Source organism: Physeter macrocephalus, chromosome 4 (assembly GCF_002837175.3).
Source record: "Physeter macrocephalus isolate SW-GA chromosome 4, ASM283717v5, whole genome shotgun sequence".
Taxonomy (NCBI): Eukaryota; Metazoa; Chordata; class Mammalia; order Artiodactyla; family Physeteridae; genus Physeter; species Physeter macrocephalus.
This window is the reverse complement of record NC_041217.1, coordinates 130090595-130108394: the sequence shown is the minus strand read 5'-3', so window position 1 is coordinate 130108394 and position 17800 is coordinate 130090595. Positions and strand designations below refer to the sequence as shown.

Genomic DNA, 17800 nt, shown 5'->3' with positions numbered 1-17800 from the left:
CCCCGGTCCGGGAAGATCCCACATGCCGCGGAGCGGCTGGGCCCGTGAGCCATGGCCGCTGAGCCTGCGCGTCCGGAGCCTGTGCTCCGCAACGGGAGAGGCCACAACAGTGAGAGGCCCGTGTACGGCAACAAAAAAAAAAAGGAGTTAGGGCTTAAAAAGAAAAAAAGAGTTAAGGCTTGGCTCCTTCCTTTGGTCAGTGAAGAATTGGCCTTACTTGAGGAAGCTCCTGTGGAGACTGGAACTCTCCTTATCGAAAATCTCAGCAGCCTCAGGCAGGTCCCAGACTGGGAGCCTTCCCAGCATTTATCCCAAAGAAGCTCCAGCAGTTTGGAAGAGTAGTGCCTGAGTCACGTGTGCCTTTGTGCAGATAACATTGCTTTTGTTTCTACGTCCTCGGGATGTGGTGATTAAATGTTAGATAATATCTCTCAAAAGCCTTTGAAGATTCTAAGAGCTTTATTCTATAGAAGAGCCAAGATGGGAGTTTTCTGCTTATTCAGAAGCTCCTAACCCTTTCCTGAAACCCTCCAAACCCTTCTTTTCATCCCTCGTCTGCTCCATCCCCAGAGAATGACACGCTCATATTTTTGCCAGCATCTTCTGAAGTTAGATGGTTTGGGGGTGGGCCAAACAAATGCTGTAGAAAGTGGTGATATAAGTTGGTGTGATCTGAAGTCAGCCCGCAGGCCTCAACCTTGTGGTTTCTTCCAGGTATGATTACGAGGAGGTGGAAGCCGAGGGCGCAAACAAAATGATGAAGGACTTGGAGGCCCTGATCTCTGATCGCTCCTTCGTGGGGAAACAGTTCCCAGTGGGAGATAAAGTTTACACCGTGATGAAAATTGATAACTTTGAATACAGTGATCCGGTAGATGGAAGTGTTTCAAGAAATCAGGTAGGAACAGACGTATGTGCAATGTGGGAGAGAAGCCTCGGAGCTTCGTCTCTGAAATCTCAAGAGAAAAAAGAAAAAGGCTTCTTGGTCATTTGTCCTTTGCTGCCCTGTTTTCTCGAGTGGCTTTCTGCTGAGTCACACATGATTTGCACAGGTACTCGTAGGGAAAATGGTTTTTGCCCTGATTCTACGCACACCCCTATGCCCTCATTCTGGGATTCTTAGTCTAGACTCCAGAAAGACTTTTACATTCTCCAGAATTCTATGCAAGAGGTCATGTTGAATGTGTGCACAGAAAAGAGCCCTAGAATCTTAAAAAGGTGGAGAACTGCTGCCTTAGACCTCAACCTCCTTCTTCTTCTCTCAAGAGCTTGTAGCAGAATGCCGGCGTGGCATGAGAGTAGCCTCTTCATAGACATTTCTGTGATATGTTCTGATTTCTAAAAAAGAAGAAAAAAATAGACAAGCCATTTGCAGACTTAGAAACATTCACTGTTATTACCTGTAGCACGTGACTCACAGCTGACCCTAACACTGCAGCGCGTAGGACGACATCACAGTTGAGACCCTGGACCGTGTCTGGATATGTACAGAACTGTTAGCATTTCCCTCACTGGGCGCCAGGCACCCAGGGTGCAGGCTGGGTCAGCCCTTCTCCAGGCTTCTCACTAACACCTGGGCCCAGGCTCCTCTCTCCTCTGGTTCTGTTGTTTTTGTCACAGAATGGACTCCTAACTTAGAAACAGAGATAATATAGAGGGAGATAAGATTATGCTATAGCTGTCCAGTTAGCTTTTTTTCTGATCCAGACCCAGATTTTTGTCTGGGTCCTTCTCAAGGCATCCAGCAGGCTTTGAAGGAGTTGGGCTGCAGGACTTATTTAAAGTCTCTCTCTGGAGAGCAGGTAGTGGACGAGTGGATGGAGCGTGGCCACAGTGACCCTCAGTGCCTGGAGTCTCCCTTTGTCAAAATTCTGGCCCCGTGGCTTTTCTTCCTTATGCTTTTTCACCATCTGTGAGAACTTTGGGTCTAGTATGGATGATCGTAAATGATGTCTGAGATAATTAGAAAAAGAGAGGCCTGGGGTGGAGGAGGGGGTGGGTGTAGGAAAGGGGAGGGTGGGGCCCAGGGGTGGGGGGCAGAGCAGAGCAGAAGATTTTGTGGTGAGGCTTCAGAGAGAGAACAGACCCTTAGGCAAAGTAAACCCCGACTCTGTGCTGCATCCAGCATGTACCAGGAGAGAGGGGGGATGCTGGGGTATGCATGGGAGGGGCGTCGGCCTGAGCACGGGCTCTGTGCTCCATGCTCAGAGGAAGAAGTCAGCAGCTCCACGTTTTATAATCAGAAAGTCTGAGCATTTAGATGGAAGACCGGGGAGGAGGGAAAATCTTCTGAAGTAGATATAGCATCTGCAATCAAGTGAAAAAAATTTAGAGGCTTCAAGTTGAAAGTTGTGGGAGAAGGAGGCCAACCCTGGTATGTGTCTAGAAAGCAGGAAATGGTAAACGGGTATTAACTGTATCCTCCCCATGTTGACTAAGTGCGAATGTACTCTGTGTATTTCATCTGCTGTCTTCAGTGCTGAGTGGCATAATTAAACCCTGGATTGGGTCTGGTGACGAATAGTAGATGAGAGGTAGTATCTTTCCTTTTGGTAGACCATCAGCTTTATGCAAAGTTCTTTTTATGGAAGAATTGACAGACTCATCAAGACTGAAGGGTCTTCAGATAACTGTCTTGCTCAGCCTTCTTACCTCAAGAGTCCCTAGCCTTTTTTCCCTGAATCAAGATTATTGAGGACAAGAGATGCGGCCAGAGAGGGGACGGGGAGGGCAGGAGATAGAGGGGCGGGGCTTGGCATTGCACCCACATGGGCCCTGCTTTGAGTCATCAGGCATTGGTGGAGACTGACCGCTGGATCTGGCTCAATAGGTCGGAATAGCTGGCCTCTGCCATTTGGGGCACATGGCCCCCTGTTCTATTTTGAGGCTATCCATCAGTGTTTTGCAAAGAGTTCTTCCTCTGTTTCACCTGAAACCTCCTCTGCTCTGGTTTCAGCCCATTCTGTCCGTGTTTCCCTCCTGATCTGGAAATCGGATTTCCGTATCTAGCATCTTATTTATTTATTAACTTATTTATTAGGCTTCAAACCGGAATGGTTAGTCCATAAATCACAGGGAAGCGGGATGGAGAGGGCAGGGCTTGTGTCAGCCAGCCTCCCCGGGATCCTGTCTCCCGCGTGACCCTGGGGATGCTTCTCCCCCATGAGACCAACCCCCATTGGCTGGATGCAGTGACAGGCTGACCGAGGGCAGACTCACGGGGCTCAACTGTGGCCGTTTCTCAAGGATCTAATCCTCCGATTGATCAAGTACGGATGAAATTAGATCTCCAAATAGACCCCTCATAATTTGTCAGCCTTCAATCTTTCTTCCAGCATGCGAGAAAAAAGAAACTCTGTTACCTTTCCCAGGGCTTGCGGCTCATTTTTGCAGATGGTTCTCGCATCATCTTTCGGCTGAGCGGCACCGGCAGTGCAGGCGCCACCATCCGACTGTACATCGACAGCTATGAGAAGGACGTCGCCAGGATCCACCAGGACGCCCAGGTAACGCCCAGGCCCTGTGGCCCGGCTAGTTCTTCCGTCGGAGGGAAGGGTAGTGGCTCCATCGAGCCTGTCATCACAACCCGTTTCTCAAATGATCAGACAGGTGGGCTCACTTTCCTCCACGTCTCCTTCAGTGCATCAGAAAACAATAATAGCCAACAATTATCTGAGCATTTTCTATTCACCAAGCTCTGTTCTAAACCCATTACCCAAATGGATATACTCATTTCATTTTCAAATCTGTTATCCTTATCTATTACTATCCCTTCTACAGATAAGGAAACGGAGGCTCAGAAAGGTTAAATAATAGGTAATAGGTTCACACGCCTGTTTAAGTGGCAAATTCAAGAGAACTAATCTTTAAAATCAGCCCCTGATCTGGTGTTCTGGTCTGTCACTGATTATTTGCCACTTTGCTTGGTCTCATCACCTGCCCTGGCAGAACATACACTGGCTCTAGATTTGGTCAGGGCTAGGGGATAGGCAGGGAGAGACTGTTTCTATGGCCCAGAAAGAAAAGTCTTTATGGGAGAGTCTTTAGACTCGCAACCTGTGTTTTGGGGTCCCAGCCCCACCCAGAGTGTCTCCAGTTGTATGTTAGAGTGAGGAGGGGCCCTGGGAGCCAGAGGTGGAACAGAGAACTTGGAGGACAGCCACCCAAATGGGGAAGCAGGGACGCCCAGGGGAGAGTTTCCCCACGTGCATTCCTTGTTTTGGGAACTGCTCCCCAGCCAGAGCTCCAGAGCCAAAACCAGTTTAGGAAGTGCTGGGGTACATTAGCCCCGTCTTAGCAGCTCACAACACACACCTCGCCATAAAGCTTGGAGCAGACTTGCAGTACGTATGCCTGTTTAAATAATGTTCGCCATGTCTATTCTCCCACAAAGCCTTTTTCCTTCTAACACCTAATTAGAATCCCGTGAAACTCATTTGGAAACCCCTGGCATAGTGATTTTGATCTCTGTTTTGGAGTTAGATCTTGTTTTAAATTCAGTTCCTTAATAACTGTGTGTCCCTGGGTAAGTCTTTTCAATGCTCTGAGCTTTGGTTTCTTTGTCTGTAAAATGGCAGAATACTACTTACCTCACAGAGTTGTTATAGGGATTTAAGGAGATGATGAAGGCAAAATTCTGAACACTGTGCCTGGCATATGGAATTAGCTTTTGAAGAAAAGTGGCCCTTACAATTGTTTTTATTACAAAAAGAGAGAAATGAGAGGATGCTTCACTTTTACAGTTTTTCCAGTGGCCAGGCAATTAGCTCCAGTTATCGCCAGATTGCTGTGGTGCTGAGACATCCCTAAAACTAAAATCAAAGGCGATGGTGTCTACACTGTAGAGCCACAGAATAATAGAGCAAGAGCAAAAGAGGAAGGAAGTTGTGTTTCTCTGTCTTAACACCTGACACATGGTAAATACAAAGAATGAGATGAGTGAGAGTTAAGTTTCGTCTGAACCATAGTCCTCGGGAAGTGGGAGGGCCCTGAAGGATGCAAGGTGCCCACATGCCCAGGTGTACCACCATTCTATCTGGGGACGTGCCTTTCCCTACTCTAGAGCTGCTGGGCCTCAGCCTCAGCACTTCTTTGGGACTGTTGGAGCCCCAAGGGGAATGGCAAGTGGTATGTCAGTGTGTGCAGTGGTTCTCCAACTTTCTTCCAGGTGCAATGAGTTGGTAGAGATTTAGATGAGGGAAAGCAACAGTGGTCAATAGAAAATGTACTACTCTTGGCTCTGCCCTTGAATCACTTGGTCTAAGCACTTCACTTCTTTGGGTATCAGTTTCCTCATCTATTAAATGGGCAGTTCAACTAGATACCTAGTTTTCTTTTTTTAATATTAAAATATTTATTTATTTAAGCAACAGCAGAATTCTTTTTTTCCCTTAAGTGAGAGGTAGATGGGAGGGTGGCGTATTTTGAAAAGACTTCTTTGGGTAGAGTGTGGGAAACAAATAGGAGGATGCAGAAGCGGATGTTGAGGCACAGTTGTTCCAGGTAAGAGAGAGGACTTGGTTTAGCGAGAGCTGTGGCACTGGAATGGAGAGAACTGGGTGACAATGGGAGAGAGGTAGAAGATAAGTCACTTAGACTGCTGGTGGGTTGGACAACAGGAATGTGAGGGAGGAAGGTGTCAAGAATGACTCCTGGTCATTCATTTGCTTTATGTAATAGATCATTGACTGAAATAGGGAATGCTGGACCTAGGTTTTTTTGTGAAGAAAGAACATGTCTTTGTTTTTAGACTTAGAGTTTGAGGAGCCTTTGGGTTATCGGAGTAGGCAATCAGACATGGGTCTGGAGCTCGAGGCCTCCTCAGGGCTGGAGCTATGGATCCGTGTCTAGAGAAAGTGATGGCGAAGGTTTTTCTCTTCGTGTCTCCCTCAGGTCATGTTGGCCCCCCTTATTTCTATTGCCCTGAAGTTGTCCAAACTCCAGGAAAGGACGGGACGCACTGCACCCACCGTTATCACCTAAGAAGACAGGCCAGATGCGGTACATCCCTCCACCCCAGGCCCTCCGAGTCATCTGATTGAAGAGCATGAACAGAAACAAAGTGTATTCACCCAGGCTTTTTAGGATTCGGTTTTTCCACTAACCAGTCGTTGACAAATGATACAATTCCAAGGCATTGCCAATTGATATGCCCGTAGGAGCCATGCAGGAAAGAGAAAAAAAAGGATCCAGGGGCTTATACTACTGTCAGTTCCTTTGCGTGTCCTCGTGCACCACTGGTGTGTGGGTGTTTGTCTCCTTAGCACCAGGTCCTGTTTACACGACAATGGAAGATGGAGGTTGAGCATCAGCTCATGAGGCTAATTTCCGTCCTTAGGATCCACCCGTGAAATGACAGTGCAAGTTCCTTTCTCCTTTGTGAGCTTTTCCCCCCATTTACTGTTTACATATAATCCAGCAAAATGCAGTTTCTGGTGCCTTCTCTCCAATCAGTTCTTTCCTCAGAGTGAGATGTACTTGTCTACAAAGTTCTGCCTTGTTCTGCAGCGTAGTCCCATTCACACAAATATTTTGGGATATTAGAGCAACCATTTCTATATGTCTTTTTTTTTTCTTACAAAACGCTCTTTTGATTTCAGAAATAAACCAGATTTTTTTAGAGGGGGTGGGTGGTATTGTATTTTGTTTGGATGTCCTAGCTAGAAAAAAAATGTTCTCTGTGCTTGGTTTAAAATTAGACTCAAGAACTATAATTTCAAATCTTAGCAGGGTCAGCTGAGCCCTGGCTCCTTCTGAGGTGGATAAATTAAGCTCGACATGGTTAACTTGGAACAAGGAAAAGGAAGATAGTTTTCAGGAGATCTTAAATAGCAAAGCACTGTCTTGTGCCCTGTGGTGATGAGATGCCACCCTGCCTGTTGAGGGGACAGAAGCAGAACCCTCGGAATCTGAGAGCAGGATTTCTGGCATTTGGCTGGAAATCTTGAGCCTGTTGGCATCTTATTCATCTTAGACTATATTCAGCCCACGAGCGTAACTTAGTAGTTAAAAGCATAGTCTTGGGAGCCAACAGACCTGAGTTTGGATCCCACTTGAGACCTTGAGTGATCTTGGAATGTCATTCTCCTTATCTTTAAAATGGGCTTGAAAAATAGTTCTAACTTTGTAGGATCATTGAGAATATAAAGCGAGTAAGTCTGTGAAAAGCCATGGGCACAGTATCTCATTCATGGTAGGTTATCAAATAAATGGGAACTAGGATTATGTTTACAATATTGTTTCTAGATTTTAAAGAATCGGAAAAACAAAAACTATAAAACAAATATTTGAAATGCATTTTATGGTTTGGAAGGCACTTCCCATAGTCACCTGCCGTATGGACTGTTGCAGAGAGACAGCCCAGCTCTGCACCCCTCCCCGACCCAGGGTGGAATCCCCATTCCAGGTGGCAGGGTCTTTATCTGGGGTGAGATTTCCAGTGTTGCCATTTAACAAGGGAGTCCAGCCCAGCAAACAGAACTGAGCTTTGACAGTGATGAGGTGAAGATGAATGCTTACTGAACATTAATCCTATGCCAGGCACTGTGCTGAGTGCTTTCCATATACTCTGTAAATGCTCCCAATAACTATGAGGTAAGTACTCTGAATATCCCCACTTTAGAGATAAGGTTCAGCTCATCATCCAAGCTCTCACCACGGGAGGGTGGTGGCATGTACCCCAGCAGGGCAGCCCTAGTCCTGCATGGTTTACCAGTGCTTTGTATTGCCTCTAGTACTAACTGGCTACTTCTCAACTACTTCTAACAGGTGGAAGAAAGGCGTGCAAATGCCCCTGTATTTGGTGATTAAAGGGTGATGCCTTGGGTGCCAGAAACTCTATTAATATCGGCATTGTTGTCCAACCCCTACCCTGGGGATTTGGATACCTGGGTGTATCAGTCAGCCAGGAAACATGTATTGACCACCTTAATTGTGAGATGCCTTGGGAAGGAAAGGATGTGTAACACACAGTTACTGCCCTCCAGCTGCCTGTGAGACTAGCTGGAGGAATGGAGTCCCACACAAATAGAAGGCTGTGTAGGACTCATAGACATAGAGAACAGACTTGTGGTTGCCAAGGAGGCGTCGGGGAGGGAGAGGGGTGGACTGGGAGTTTGGGGTTGGTAGATGCAAACTATTACATGTAGAATGGCTGAACAACAAGGTCCTACTGTATAGCACAGGGAACTATATTCAATATCCTGGGATAAACCATAATGGAAAAGAATATAAGAAAAAGAATATATAGATGTGTATATCTGAGACATTTTGCTGTACAGCAGAGATTGGCAGAGCACTGTAAATCAACTATACTTCAATAAAAAAAAAAAAAGAAAGAAAGACTGTGTAGGATAAGTGCCTTAGGAGTTGTGTAGGCAACACATGCTGTTAGAATCCAAATTTTCCAAGCGCCTCTTCTGTTTCAGAAGATGGTTTCCAGTAACCCTCCAAGCAAGACATTCTTGTGCCCGTTTTAGAGCTGAGGCAACTGAAACTCAACAGAAGCTTAAGTAATTTGCCCCAGGTTTTCAGCTACCATGTGGTAGAAGTGGAATTTTGACCCTGAATCGCGCTCATTTTCCATGACCCTTTGCTGCGTCCCCCATCTGTTGAATCAGCTGCACTCAATCCCGGGTCTATGGCCCCTGGAGCGGCTTCAAGAATTTCCTCCTCATCCCTGATCATAATTGAGCTGCTTTCCCTGAAGCACTTGGCTATAGGTTTGGGAGCTGTTAGCTCAAAGGAGGAAGAGGGAGGTGTCTGGGGCCATGGAGCAGTGGGGTGGGCTGGGGTATGGGCTGCCCTTCCTCCTTCGGTGGCTTCCAGAGAGACACCGCAACACATGCCCCCAGGCATGCTGGGAGACGGAACCCTGAGAGGCCGGCCAGCAGCGCACAGCCAAGCTTCCCCGCCTCCCAGGATTGATGTGGTCCGTGAGTCAGGCCTGTTTTCTTTAGGGTGTGGTGAGGATTACGGTGAGAAAATTGGGTTTCAACTGTCTGGGGCCCAACTCTGAAATTTCAACTTTTCCCCTCCCTCTTGACATTCAGCTCTGATTTCAGAGAAGGAGGTTCCTGTTCAGGGATGTTCCTCAGGGCCAGGGAATGGCCGGGCTTCCAGGGGGTGGGCCCTGCCTCATGGAGCATGACAGCAAGGGGTGAGCTCACTGCAGTGCCTGGGAGGCCCGCTCTGGGGCCTGCGCCCTTCTGCCCCCTCTACCTCAGAGCTTATCCCGCGCTGCTTCTGCCGCATTTCCTGTTGACTCATCGGACAGCAAGTGGCCTTACAGTGTTAGAATCTTCCAGAAAACATAATATGTAAAAGACACACCCTTCCTATTTCTATGTTCTGAACTCCCAGCAAAAGGAGTTGGAAATGAGTGGCAGCAGCCATCATGCACAGAATCATTGCATCCCACCTGGGTTACAGCAGAGACCTCCTCATGGCCCCTGGCCTTCATTCTTGTCCCCTCTCATCCGGTATTCTCCTCACTGGCTACGTGCCCTTTCCCCAATGCCTTGTGTAGCCTACAAGACCCATGCAAACTTGCCTGCCACTTCCCATCCCACCCCCGGCTCCTCTTCTTCTACCTGATGCTTTATGTTGGATGCTTCAGCCACGTGAAACTACCTGCAGTTCTCTGGAAATGCCGTGCTCCCTCATCTCCAGGCCTTCGGACCTGCTCTTCTCTCTGCTTGCATCACCCTTCTCCTCCACCCCACCCTCCCCCATATTCCCCAACTCCTACTCCTTCCTCAGGCCTCAGAAGCTTCTGAGCTTCCAATCTCTGGCTTGGGAGCTTTTTCTAGTGTTCCCGTAGCAGCATCCTCTTCACAGCACTTATCGCACTCTACCTGTTTATTTTCCATTTCTCCTACTGCCCTGGAACTCCCAGAAGGCAGGGACTGCCTTTTTCACCAATGTTTACCCAGGGTCTAGCCCCATGCCTGCCACATCGTAAAAGTTCAATAAACGTTTTTTTTTTTTAAAGAATGCATCTCACACCGGTCAGAATGGCCATCATCAAAAAAATCTACAAAAATTAATGCTGGAGAGGGTGTGGAGAAAAGGGAACCCTCCTGCACTGTTGGTGGGAATGTAAATCGATACAGCCACTATGGAGAAAAGTATGGAGGTTCCTTAAAAAATGAAGAATAGAACTACCATACGACCCAGCAATCCCACTACTGGGCATATACCCTGAGAAAACCATAATTCAAAGAGAGTCATGTACCAAAATGTTCATGACAGCTCTATTTACAATAGCCAGGACATGGAAGAAACCTAAGTGTCCATCAACCGATGAATGGATAAAGAAGATGTGGCACTTTCATACAATGGAATATTACTCAGCCATAAAAAGAAACGAAATTGAGTTATTTGTAGTGAGGTGATGGACCTAGAGTCTGTCATACAGAGTGAAGTAAGTCAGAACATACATACACTACCAAATGTAAAATAGATAGCTAGTGGGAAGCAGCCGCATAGCACAGGGAGATCAGCTCCGTGCTTTGTGACCACCTAGAGGGGTAGGATAGGGAGGGTGGGAGGGAGAAGCAAGAGGGAGGGGATATGGGGATATATGTATACGTATAGCTGATTCACTTTGTTATACAGCAGAAACTAACACACCATTGTAAAGCAATTATATTCCAACAAAGATGTTAAAAAAAATACAAAAAAAAAAAAAAGAAAAGAGTGAATGAAATCTGTTTGTTGCATGGCAGAGTGTTTCCTTATGCTGTGACCTCCCCAACCTATGAGGTATGATTAGCTTCATTTTATAGGTAACCAGTGAGTTGACCAACTTTTGCAGCTAGTGACTGGCTAGCCAAGAATCTTTCCTAAAGCTTTAGAGGCGGAAGGGGAGAAGCACCCAGGACAGAGGGTGGGAGAGGGGCAATGCTGGCAGGAGATGGGAGATATGTATCATGGCCACTTTGAATAAAACTAGATTTACATGTTGAAAAGTATTGTATCTCCCATTGCTACAAAAGTTAATTGGGGGTGTAGCTGGAGGAGGGTTCTACCAACTTAGCCTGAATCCAAAAGGAGTTATTTTTCTTTAAGGAGTAGACTCAACAAAGGCAGGCCCAAGCCCCAAAGCCCCCGCTCAAGCACGTTCTCGGAAGGGCAGTCATGATGGGACTAGGTGGGCAGGCTGGCCCTGGGCCTCGCACTGGAAGGGCACACAGCATGTACTTCTGGGAGGCTGAGAGGCTCTTCTCCATTCTTATTATCAGAGGCAAGAAGCAGTCCCACAAACTTGGTGTGTCATTATCTAAGAGAAGTGAGGTCACTGCCAGCAAGAGTATGTCTCATGTCTGCTTGTCATGTGGGAATTTTTGAGGGCTTTGGTTTGGTTTTTACCAAATGTGAAGGTTCTACCTAGATCCATTAAGTTGGATTTGTGGCTGTGGGGTAATAACTATTTTCCCAAAGGCACATCTTTCGTGATTCAGAGTGCCACTCTCCAGTCGACGGAAAGGCTAGTCAAGAGTAGCAATCATATGCTTTTCATGACGGTGTTGTTTCATAAACACTCTGTCTCGTAAAAGCTCAGTCTCTATTGGTTTCTGACTTCATTTTTGTACTGTGATAGGAAGGCTATTATTATACCAGATAAAGGAATGGAAACTTTGAGAGTTTTCCTGTCCTGTGCAGATTCTCACAATCAAGATGAAGGAAAAAGCAGACCTGCCACCAGCACCCACCCTTGGTGTTTGGGATGCTTCTTCTGGTTTACCATTGCTGTGTAACAAAGCACCCCAAATCTAGTGGTGTTAAACTTTTGCATGATATTTTTTTGCTTTGTTTTGTTTTTTGGTTTTTTTGGTATTTTTTTTGGTATGCGGGCCTCTCACTGTTGTGGCCTCTCCCGTTGCCGAGCACAGGCTCCGGACGCGCAGGCTCAGAGGCCATGGCTCACGGGCCCAGCCGCTCCACGGCATGTGGGATCTTCCCAGACAGGGGCACGAACCCGTGTCCCCTGCATCGGCAGGCGGACTCTCAACCACTGCGCCACCAGGGAAGCCCTTGCATGATATTTTTATGCTCACAGATTCTGTGGGTCAGGAAGGCAGACACAGAGGAGATAGCTTGTCTCTGCTCCACGAAGTCTGAGCCCTTACCTGGGAAGGCCAGAACAGCTGGGAATGACTCAAAGGCCAGGGGTAGGAATCATCTGGAGCCTCTCAGAATTGAAGGCTGGGTTCAGCTGGGAATGTTGACAGCTTGGCCTGCACATCATCTCTCTGTGTAGCTTGCTTTTCTTACAGCATGGTGCTGGCTTCCCAGAGGAAGCTTCCTAAGAGCAGGTGTGCCAAGAGAGCCAGGCAGAAGCTGGGATTCCTTTCCTACATAGCTTCGGGAGTCAGGCAGCCTCACTTCTGCTATATCCAATTGGTTATGACCCACTCAGGCCAGCCAAGATTGAAGGGACGGGGCATTACACTCTACCTCTTGGAGGAGTGGCAAGGTCACATTGCAGAAGAGCACGTGAGCTGGAAGCTCTGTAGCCATCTTATGGAAAACACAATCTGTCATAATACTCGAATATTCCACCCCCCTCCCCCCACTAAATATACCATTCTGAGTCAGGTGGGCAGGAGAATGAATTTAATCTTGAAATTATTTTCACCAAGAGCATCCATTTGTCAATTTTCTAAGTATAGACATGTGCTATTATTTCACATTCCCATGCCCATGACAGACATAACTAATCAATTGCAGCACTATTTCTACTAAGTCCAGATAGGGCCCCAGACACCTCAATACAATGCACTGGACAAGAAATATTAATCAATGGTAGTGGGAATGTCAATGAAAACTTATTTGCTACTTCTGAGGAATATTCCTACTTTCTTTCACAAATGTTTAATTAACATTTGTGGGTATAAAAGCCTATTTGAAAATAGACCAGCCAATCTGTAAATTGATTAAAAAATATGTGCCCAATATACAGAAAATTAGTAGTTATTATTAAATGAGATAAATCACAATTGATTTCAGAAATAGTACAAAACATATTAATAAAATAGTTGTACAGATATTTTTAAACTCAGAAGTGAATTAAAGATTAATTTCAGTAGTTTAAGTTCATGGCCCCAGCTTTTTTCTACACTTTGGCTTTTTCCATCTGCCACTTTGCAGCCTCACCTGTAACAGTCCCCCGTGTCTGACTTCATGATTCCTAAAGCTGTACGGCACTTTTCAAAGCACTCAACTCGCATTCTTTAATTTAATCTTCACAACAGTGCTGACAAATAGGTAGATTTGCAGTAAATATGATATTTTGCAATCAGATTATTTGCCCCAAATCATACAAGTCACTACTACTACTAATATGTATTGATCACCTTTTTGGTAGCAGATACCATTTAATCACTTTATATACACCATGTCATTGAATCCTTATCATAACCCTAAAGGTGGGTATTTTTAGTTCCATTTTACAGATGAGGAAATGGAGGCCAAGAGATTAAGTAATTTGCCTGAGGTTAAAGTTAGCCAGTGGTGGAACAAAGATTTAAACCAGAGTTGATCAGATTATGACAGTCAAGTAAAACCTAGAATAAGAAAGAAGGCCTCAGTTACTTCCTTTAGGAAATAAAATTTTATTCAGATCTAATTTTTTAAATGATGATTTTAGCAAGACGAACTGATGATAAAATTTGATGTATAATTTGATAATATGTTTCTGACAGATGGGTGGTGGTGGTGGTAGGGAGATATTTACACAACTGATACTTGGGGAGAAGTCAAGCCTAGTCTGAATAGAAGCCCAAGTTCAGGGGTCCCAAGTGTTATCAGGAGAGAGCCCCTTGCAATGTGGCTGATTACAGAAGGCAGGAAAGACCTGGGGTTCTGCCGCATCTGTGCAGTCTCCCTGAACCAGTCTAGCCCGGTTGTTGTGCTAGGGAAGTGCTTGGCATCATAAGAGCAGTTCCTCTCAGGGCCCCTAAGTTCATGTTTATGCTCCCACCTCCACGCTCAAGGCAGATTTATGTCCTATTATATAGCAATTTCCAGCAAATGAAGGGTTGCCTTCAAAATGTCTTTTCGGAGGGGTGGGTGGGGAGGAGACCTCTGACAACAGTGGCAGGGGTTCCCACTGTAGTGCCCACTATGATCTCTGACCCAGACTGGGACCAACAGTGAGCGTTTATGGGATAATGATGTTTACCACCATCACTCCTGCCCTGCAGTGAAAGAATGTCCTGACTTCCAGAGAAAGGGGACGATGTTCACCCCACCTGCTCATCCCCAGCCTCCTTTTGCAGTTTTATCTCCAATCACAATCCAACTTCTCCACCCTCCACCCTCACAGTTCCCCAAATATCTCATACTTTTCCACACTGGTCTGACTTTGCATGTGCTGTTACATCTGTTGGAAAAATTTTCCCTGTTGTGCTAATGTCATACTGTCTGCTCCACCCAATTCCCCTTCTAAGGGAAACTAGCTTCTGCTGGGGAGGAGGATATGGCCATGCCTTGAACATGATCCACCCTCAGATTTCCTGGCCACAGCTGATTAGACCAGGGGTGAGCACCTGACTCAAGGGCAGCCAATCCACTGGCCTGTCAACAACTTATCACCTCTGACCTACGGCTTGGTTCCAAAAGATGAACTGGAATGATCAGGCTCTCTCTTGGGAATCTGAGGTAAGACAAGAACAAATTTGCTCAATCTACCTAGCCGGGAGTAAGACAGACCCTCTCCTTCAGATGAACACAACACTTCATACTCCTTACAGTAGTCTCTGAAGGAGAAAAATGATGTCTTGCATTGTATCCACAGGGTCTAGTTCAATGTCTGGCCCATTGCAGGGCCTCAGTAAATGTGTAGTGAGTCCATAAACTCAGATGGGCAAGAAAAATTCACATTTCTTATTATCTCAAGGCAATTTAAATCTGGCTGTGACCCCCATTCCACTAGGCTGTCAGGATTTTTCTTTTAATTGGACACTTTATGTTACTCATGTAATGCTCACAGCAATAGAAGATTTTTATTCCCATTTTCTACGTGAAAAAGCAAAGGTGCAGAATATTTAGGTAACTTGCTCGAGGTCACAGTGCTAATAAGTGACAGGTCTCAGATAAAACACAGTCAAGTCCTCACTCTTAATCAGATTTCATCTTTTTTTTTTTTTTTTTTTTGCTTTACGCGGGCCTCTCACTGCTGTGGCCTCTCCCATTGCGGAGCACAGGCTCCGGACGCGCAGGCCCAGCGGCCATGGCTCACGGGCCAGCCGCTCTGCGGCATGTGGGATCCTCCCGGACAGGGGCACGAACCCGTGTTCCCTGCATCGGCAGGCGGACCCTCAACCACTGCGCCACCAGGGAAGCCCCCAGATTTCATCTTTTTAAAAAAAAAATTTTATTGAAGTATAGTTCATTTACAACGTTGTGTTAACTTCTGCTATATAGCAAAGTGATTCAGTTATACATATATATACATTATTTTTCATATTCTTTTCCATTATGGTTTATCACAGGATATTGAATATAGTTTCCTGCGCTATACAGTAGGACCTTGTTGTATATCCATCCTATATATATAATAGTTTGCATCAGATTTCATCTTAGCCAGTGTTGCTACTCACCAATGAATGAACGAATGAGATGCTCTGACCTACAGCTCCTTTCCACCCTTAGTTGGTCCCTCTTTTTTTCATGTTTCTTCAGCATTTATTTCTTTCATATTTAATTTATTCACATCCTTTGCAGAGAAATTCCCATAGTGTAATAATCAGAGCTAACAGTGAGTACTTGCCTTATGCCAGGTACCGTTCCAGGGAATGTGGAGAAAAAGTTGATTAAATATGGCTGAAAGTTATTTGTCTTGAAATATTAATTCAAGTTGCTGTTAGTTCAAGAAGGGATTCTTTTTTAATGCCCAGATGCTTTCCTCTTGAAAATTTGAACTTTAGAGTAAAAAGTTTCAGATCCTCGAGTCAAGCCCTTGTTTGCTTTCCTTTGGAAAAGCTTAAGTCATGGAATGGTATAGGTTCCAAATACTCTGGAAATTTTCTGCAGATCATGTGATGTGACAAAACCCAAGCAGTATGTTTATAAAAGTTTATTTTTTATTTAATTTACTTTTTTAACAAATCTTACTCTTGTCTGGTTGGCAATTTGGAATTATTGTGTGATCCTATAAATTAAAATAACACTGGTAAAGTCAGCGTGGTGAGTGAGCTGTTTTCCCCTCCCCAGTATTCCACCAGATGGTGATTATTATTGCCATTTTACTGATGAGTAAACTGAGGGCCAGGGACGTTGTGTAACTTGTCCAAGGTCCAGTAGCTATAAATAGCAAGAGTTAGACTCTAGAGCCCTTTAAAAAATTGTTATAACTCACATACATGAAATTCTCCCTTTTAAAGTGTACATTGGTTTCTGTGTATTCACAGTGTTGTGCAGGTTGTGTAACCATCACCACTATTCAATTCTAAAACATCTTCTTTGCCCCTAAAAAAACTGGTACCCACTAGAGCCACTCCCAATTCTCCCCTCCCTTCAGCCCCTGGCAACCACAAATCTACTTTCTGTTTCTATGGATTTGCCCGATCTGGACATTTCATATACATGGAGTTGTATAATATATGGCCTTTTGTGTCTGTAGAGCTCTTATTTTAACACAAAGCAAATGCCCCTAAACTATGAATTCCTCCAGTGTGAAGACTTCCTGTTCATTTTTGTCTTCACAATGCCCTGAATCCACTGTGATGATTAAATGAATGACTGAATGTGCAAATGAATTATGAAATAAATATATGTAGACACTAAATAAGCTCAGAGTCTGACGTTTGCTGAGTGCCCACTATGGACCTGGCAGTGTGCTAAGTGCTTTGCAAAAGTGACCTCACTTCACCTTCATAACACCCCCATGAGATAATTACTGTAACATGCCCATTTTACAGATGGAAGACAAGGAGGTTAAAAAACTTGCTGCAAGTCCAAGACAGTGGGTGGTGGAGCCAGACTGCACTCATGTCCTCGGTCTCTGAGTCTGCACTTCTAAATTGTATGCAGAGGAAAGTCCTTTAGAGAAAGGGTCTAACCTCCTCTGTCTGCAGCAAGAAAATGGAGATCTATAATGCATTTACAGCAAGTCCCCTACATACAAACCTTCAAGTTGTGAACTTTCAAAGATGTGAACATGTGTTCACATGTCCAATCACATAAGCTGTAAGTGAAATGGCAGCTTGCCCTCCGTCTCCTAGTGCTGACGATCCTTCAGCTCTACCATCTCCCACATCCTCCCCCTCCTCCAGTCAGTAACTCTTCTTGCCTGTTCACTCGATGCCAGCCCCTGGATGCCGGTTGTTGTACTGTACTACTGTACTTTTCAGGGTACTGTACTGTAAGATTTAAAATGTATTCTTGGGCTTCCCTGGTGGCGCAGTGGTTGAGAGCCCGCCTGCCAATGCAGGGGACACGGGTTCGTGCCCCAGTCCAGGAAGATCCCACATGCCACGGAGCGGCTGGGCCCGTGAGCCATGACGGCTGAGCCTGCGCGTCCAGAGCCTGTGCTCCACAATGGGAGAGGCCATAACAGTGAGAGGCCCGCGTACCGCAAAAAAAAGAGCGGCTGGGCCCGTGAGCCATGACGGCTGAGCCTGCGCGTCCGGAGCTTGTGCTCCACAGCGGGAGAGGCCACAGCAGTGAGAGGCCCACGTACCGCAAAAAAAAAAAAAGTATTCTTTATTTTCCATGTTTGTTTGATGTTTATGTATTATTTGTGTGAAAAGTACTATAAACCTATTACAGTACAGTACTATATAGTCGATTTTGT

At 45.6% G+C, this 17800-nt stretch overlaps 1 protein-coding gene across 3 annotated transcripts in view; it reads left to right on the top strand.

Annotated features, from left to right (window-relative positions):
* The window catches only part of PGM1 (phosphoglucomutase 1), a 71810-nt gene that overhangs the window by 51996 nt on the left and 2014 nt on the right, over nucleotides 1-17800 (top strand). For 2 of the 3 annotated variants that reach the window (XM_007127919.4, XM_007127920.3), the window contains exons 9-11: nucleotides 715-898; nucleotides 3372-3506; nucleotides 5893-6548. In XM_007127919.4, the coding sequence (XP_007127981.1) occupies nucleotides 715-898; nucleotides 3372-3506; nucleotides 5893-5982 (409 nt within the window). In that variant the 3' untranslated portion in view covers nucleotides 5983-6548. Of the gene's footprint in view, nucleotides 1-714; nucleotides 899-3371; nucleotides 3507-5892; nucleotides 6549-17800 lie in introns of those variants that run through there. The other variant, XM_028489307.2, reaches the window with a different exon arrangement.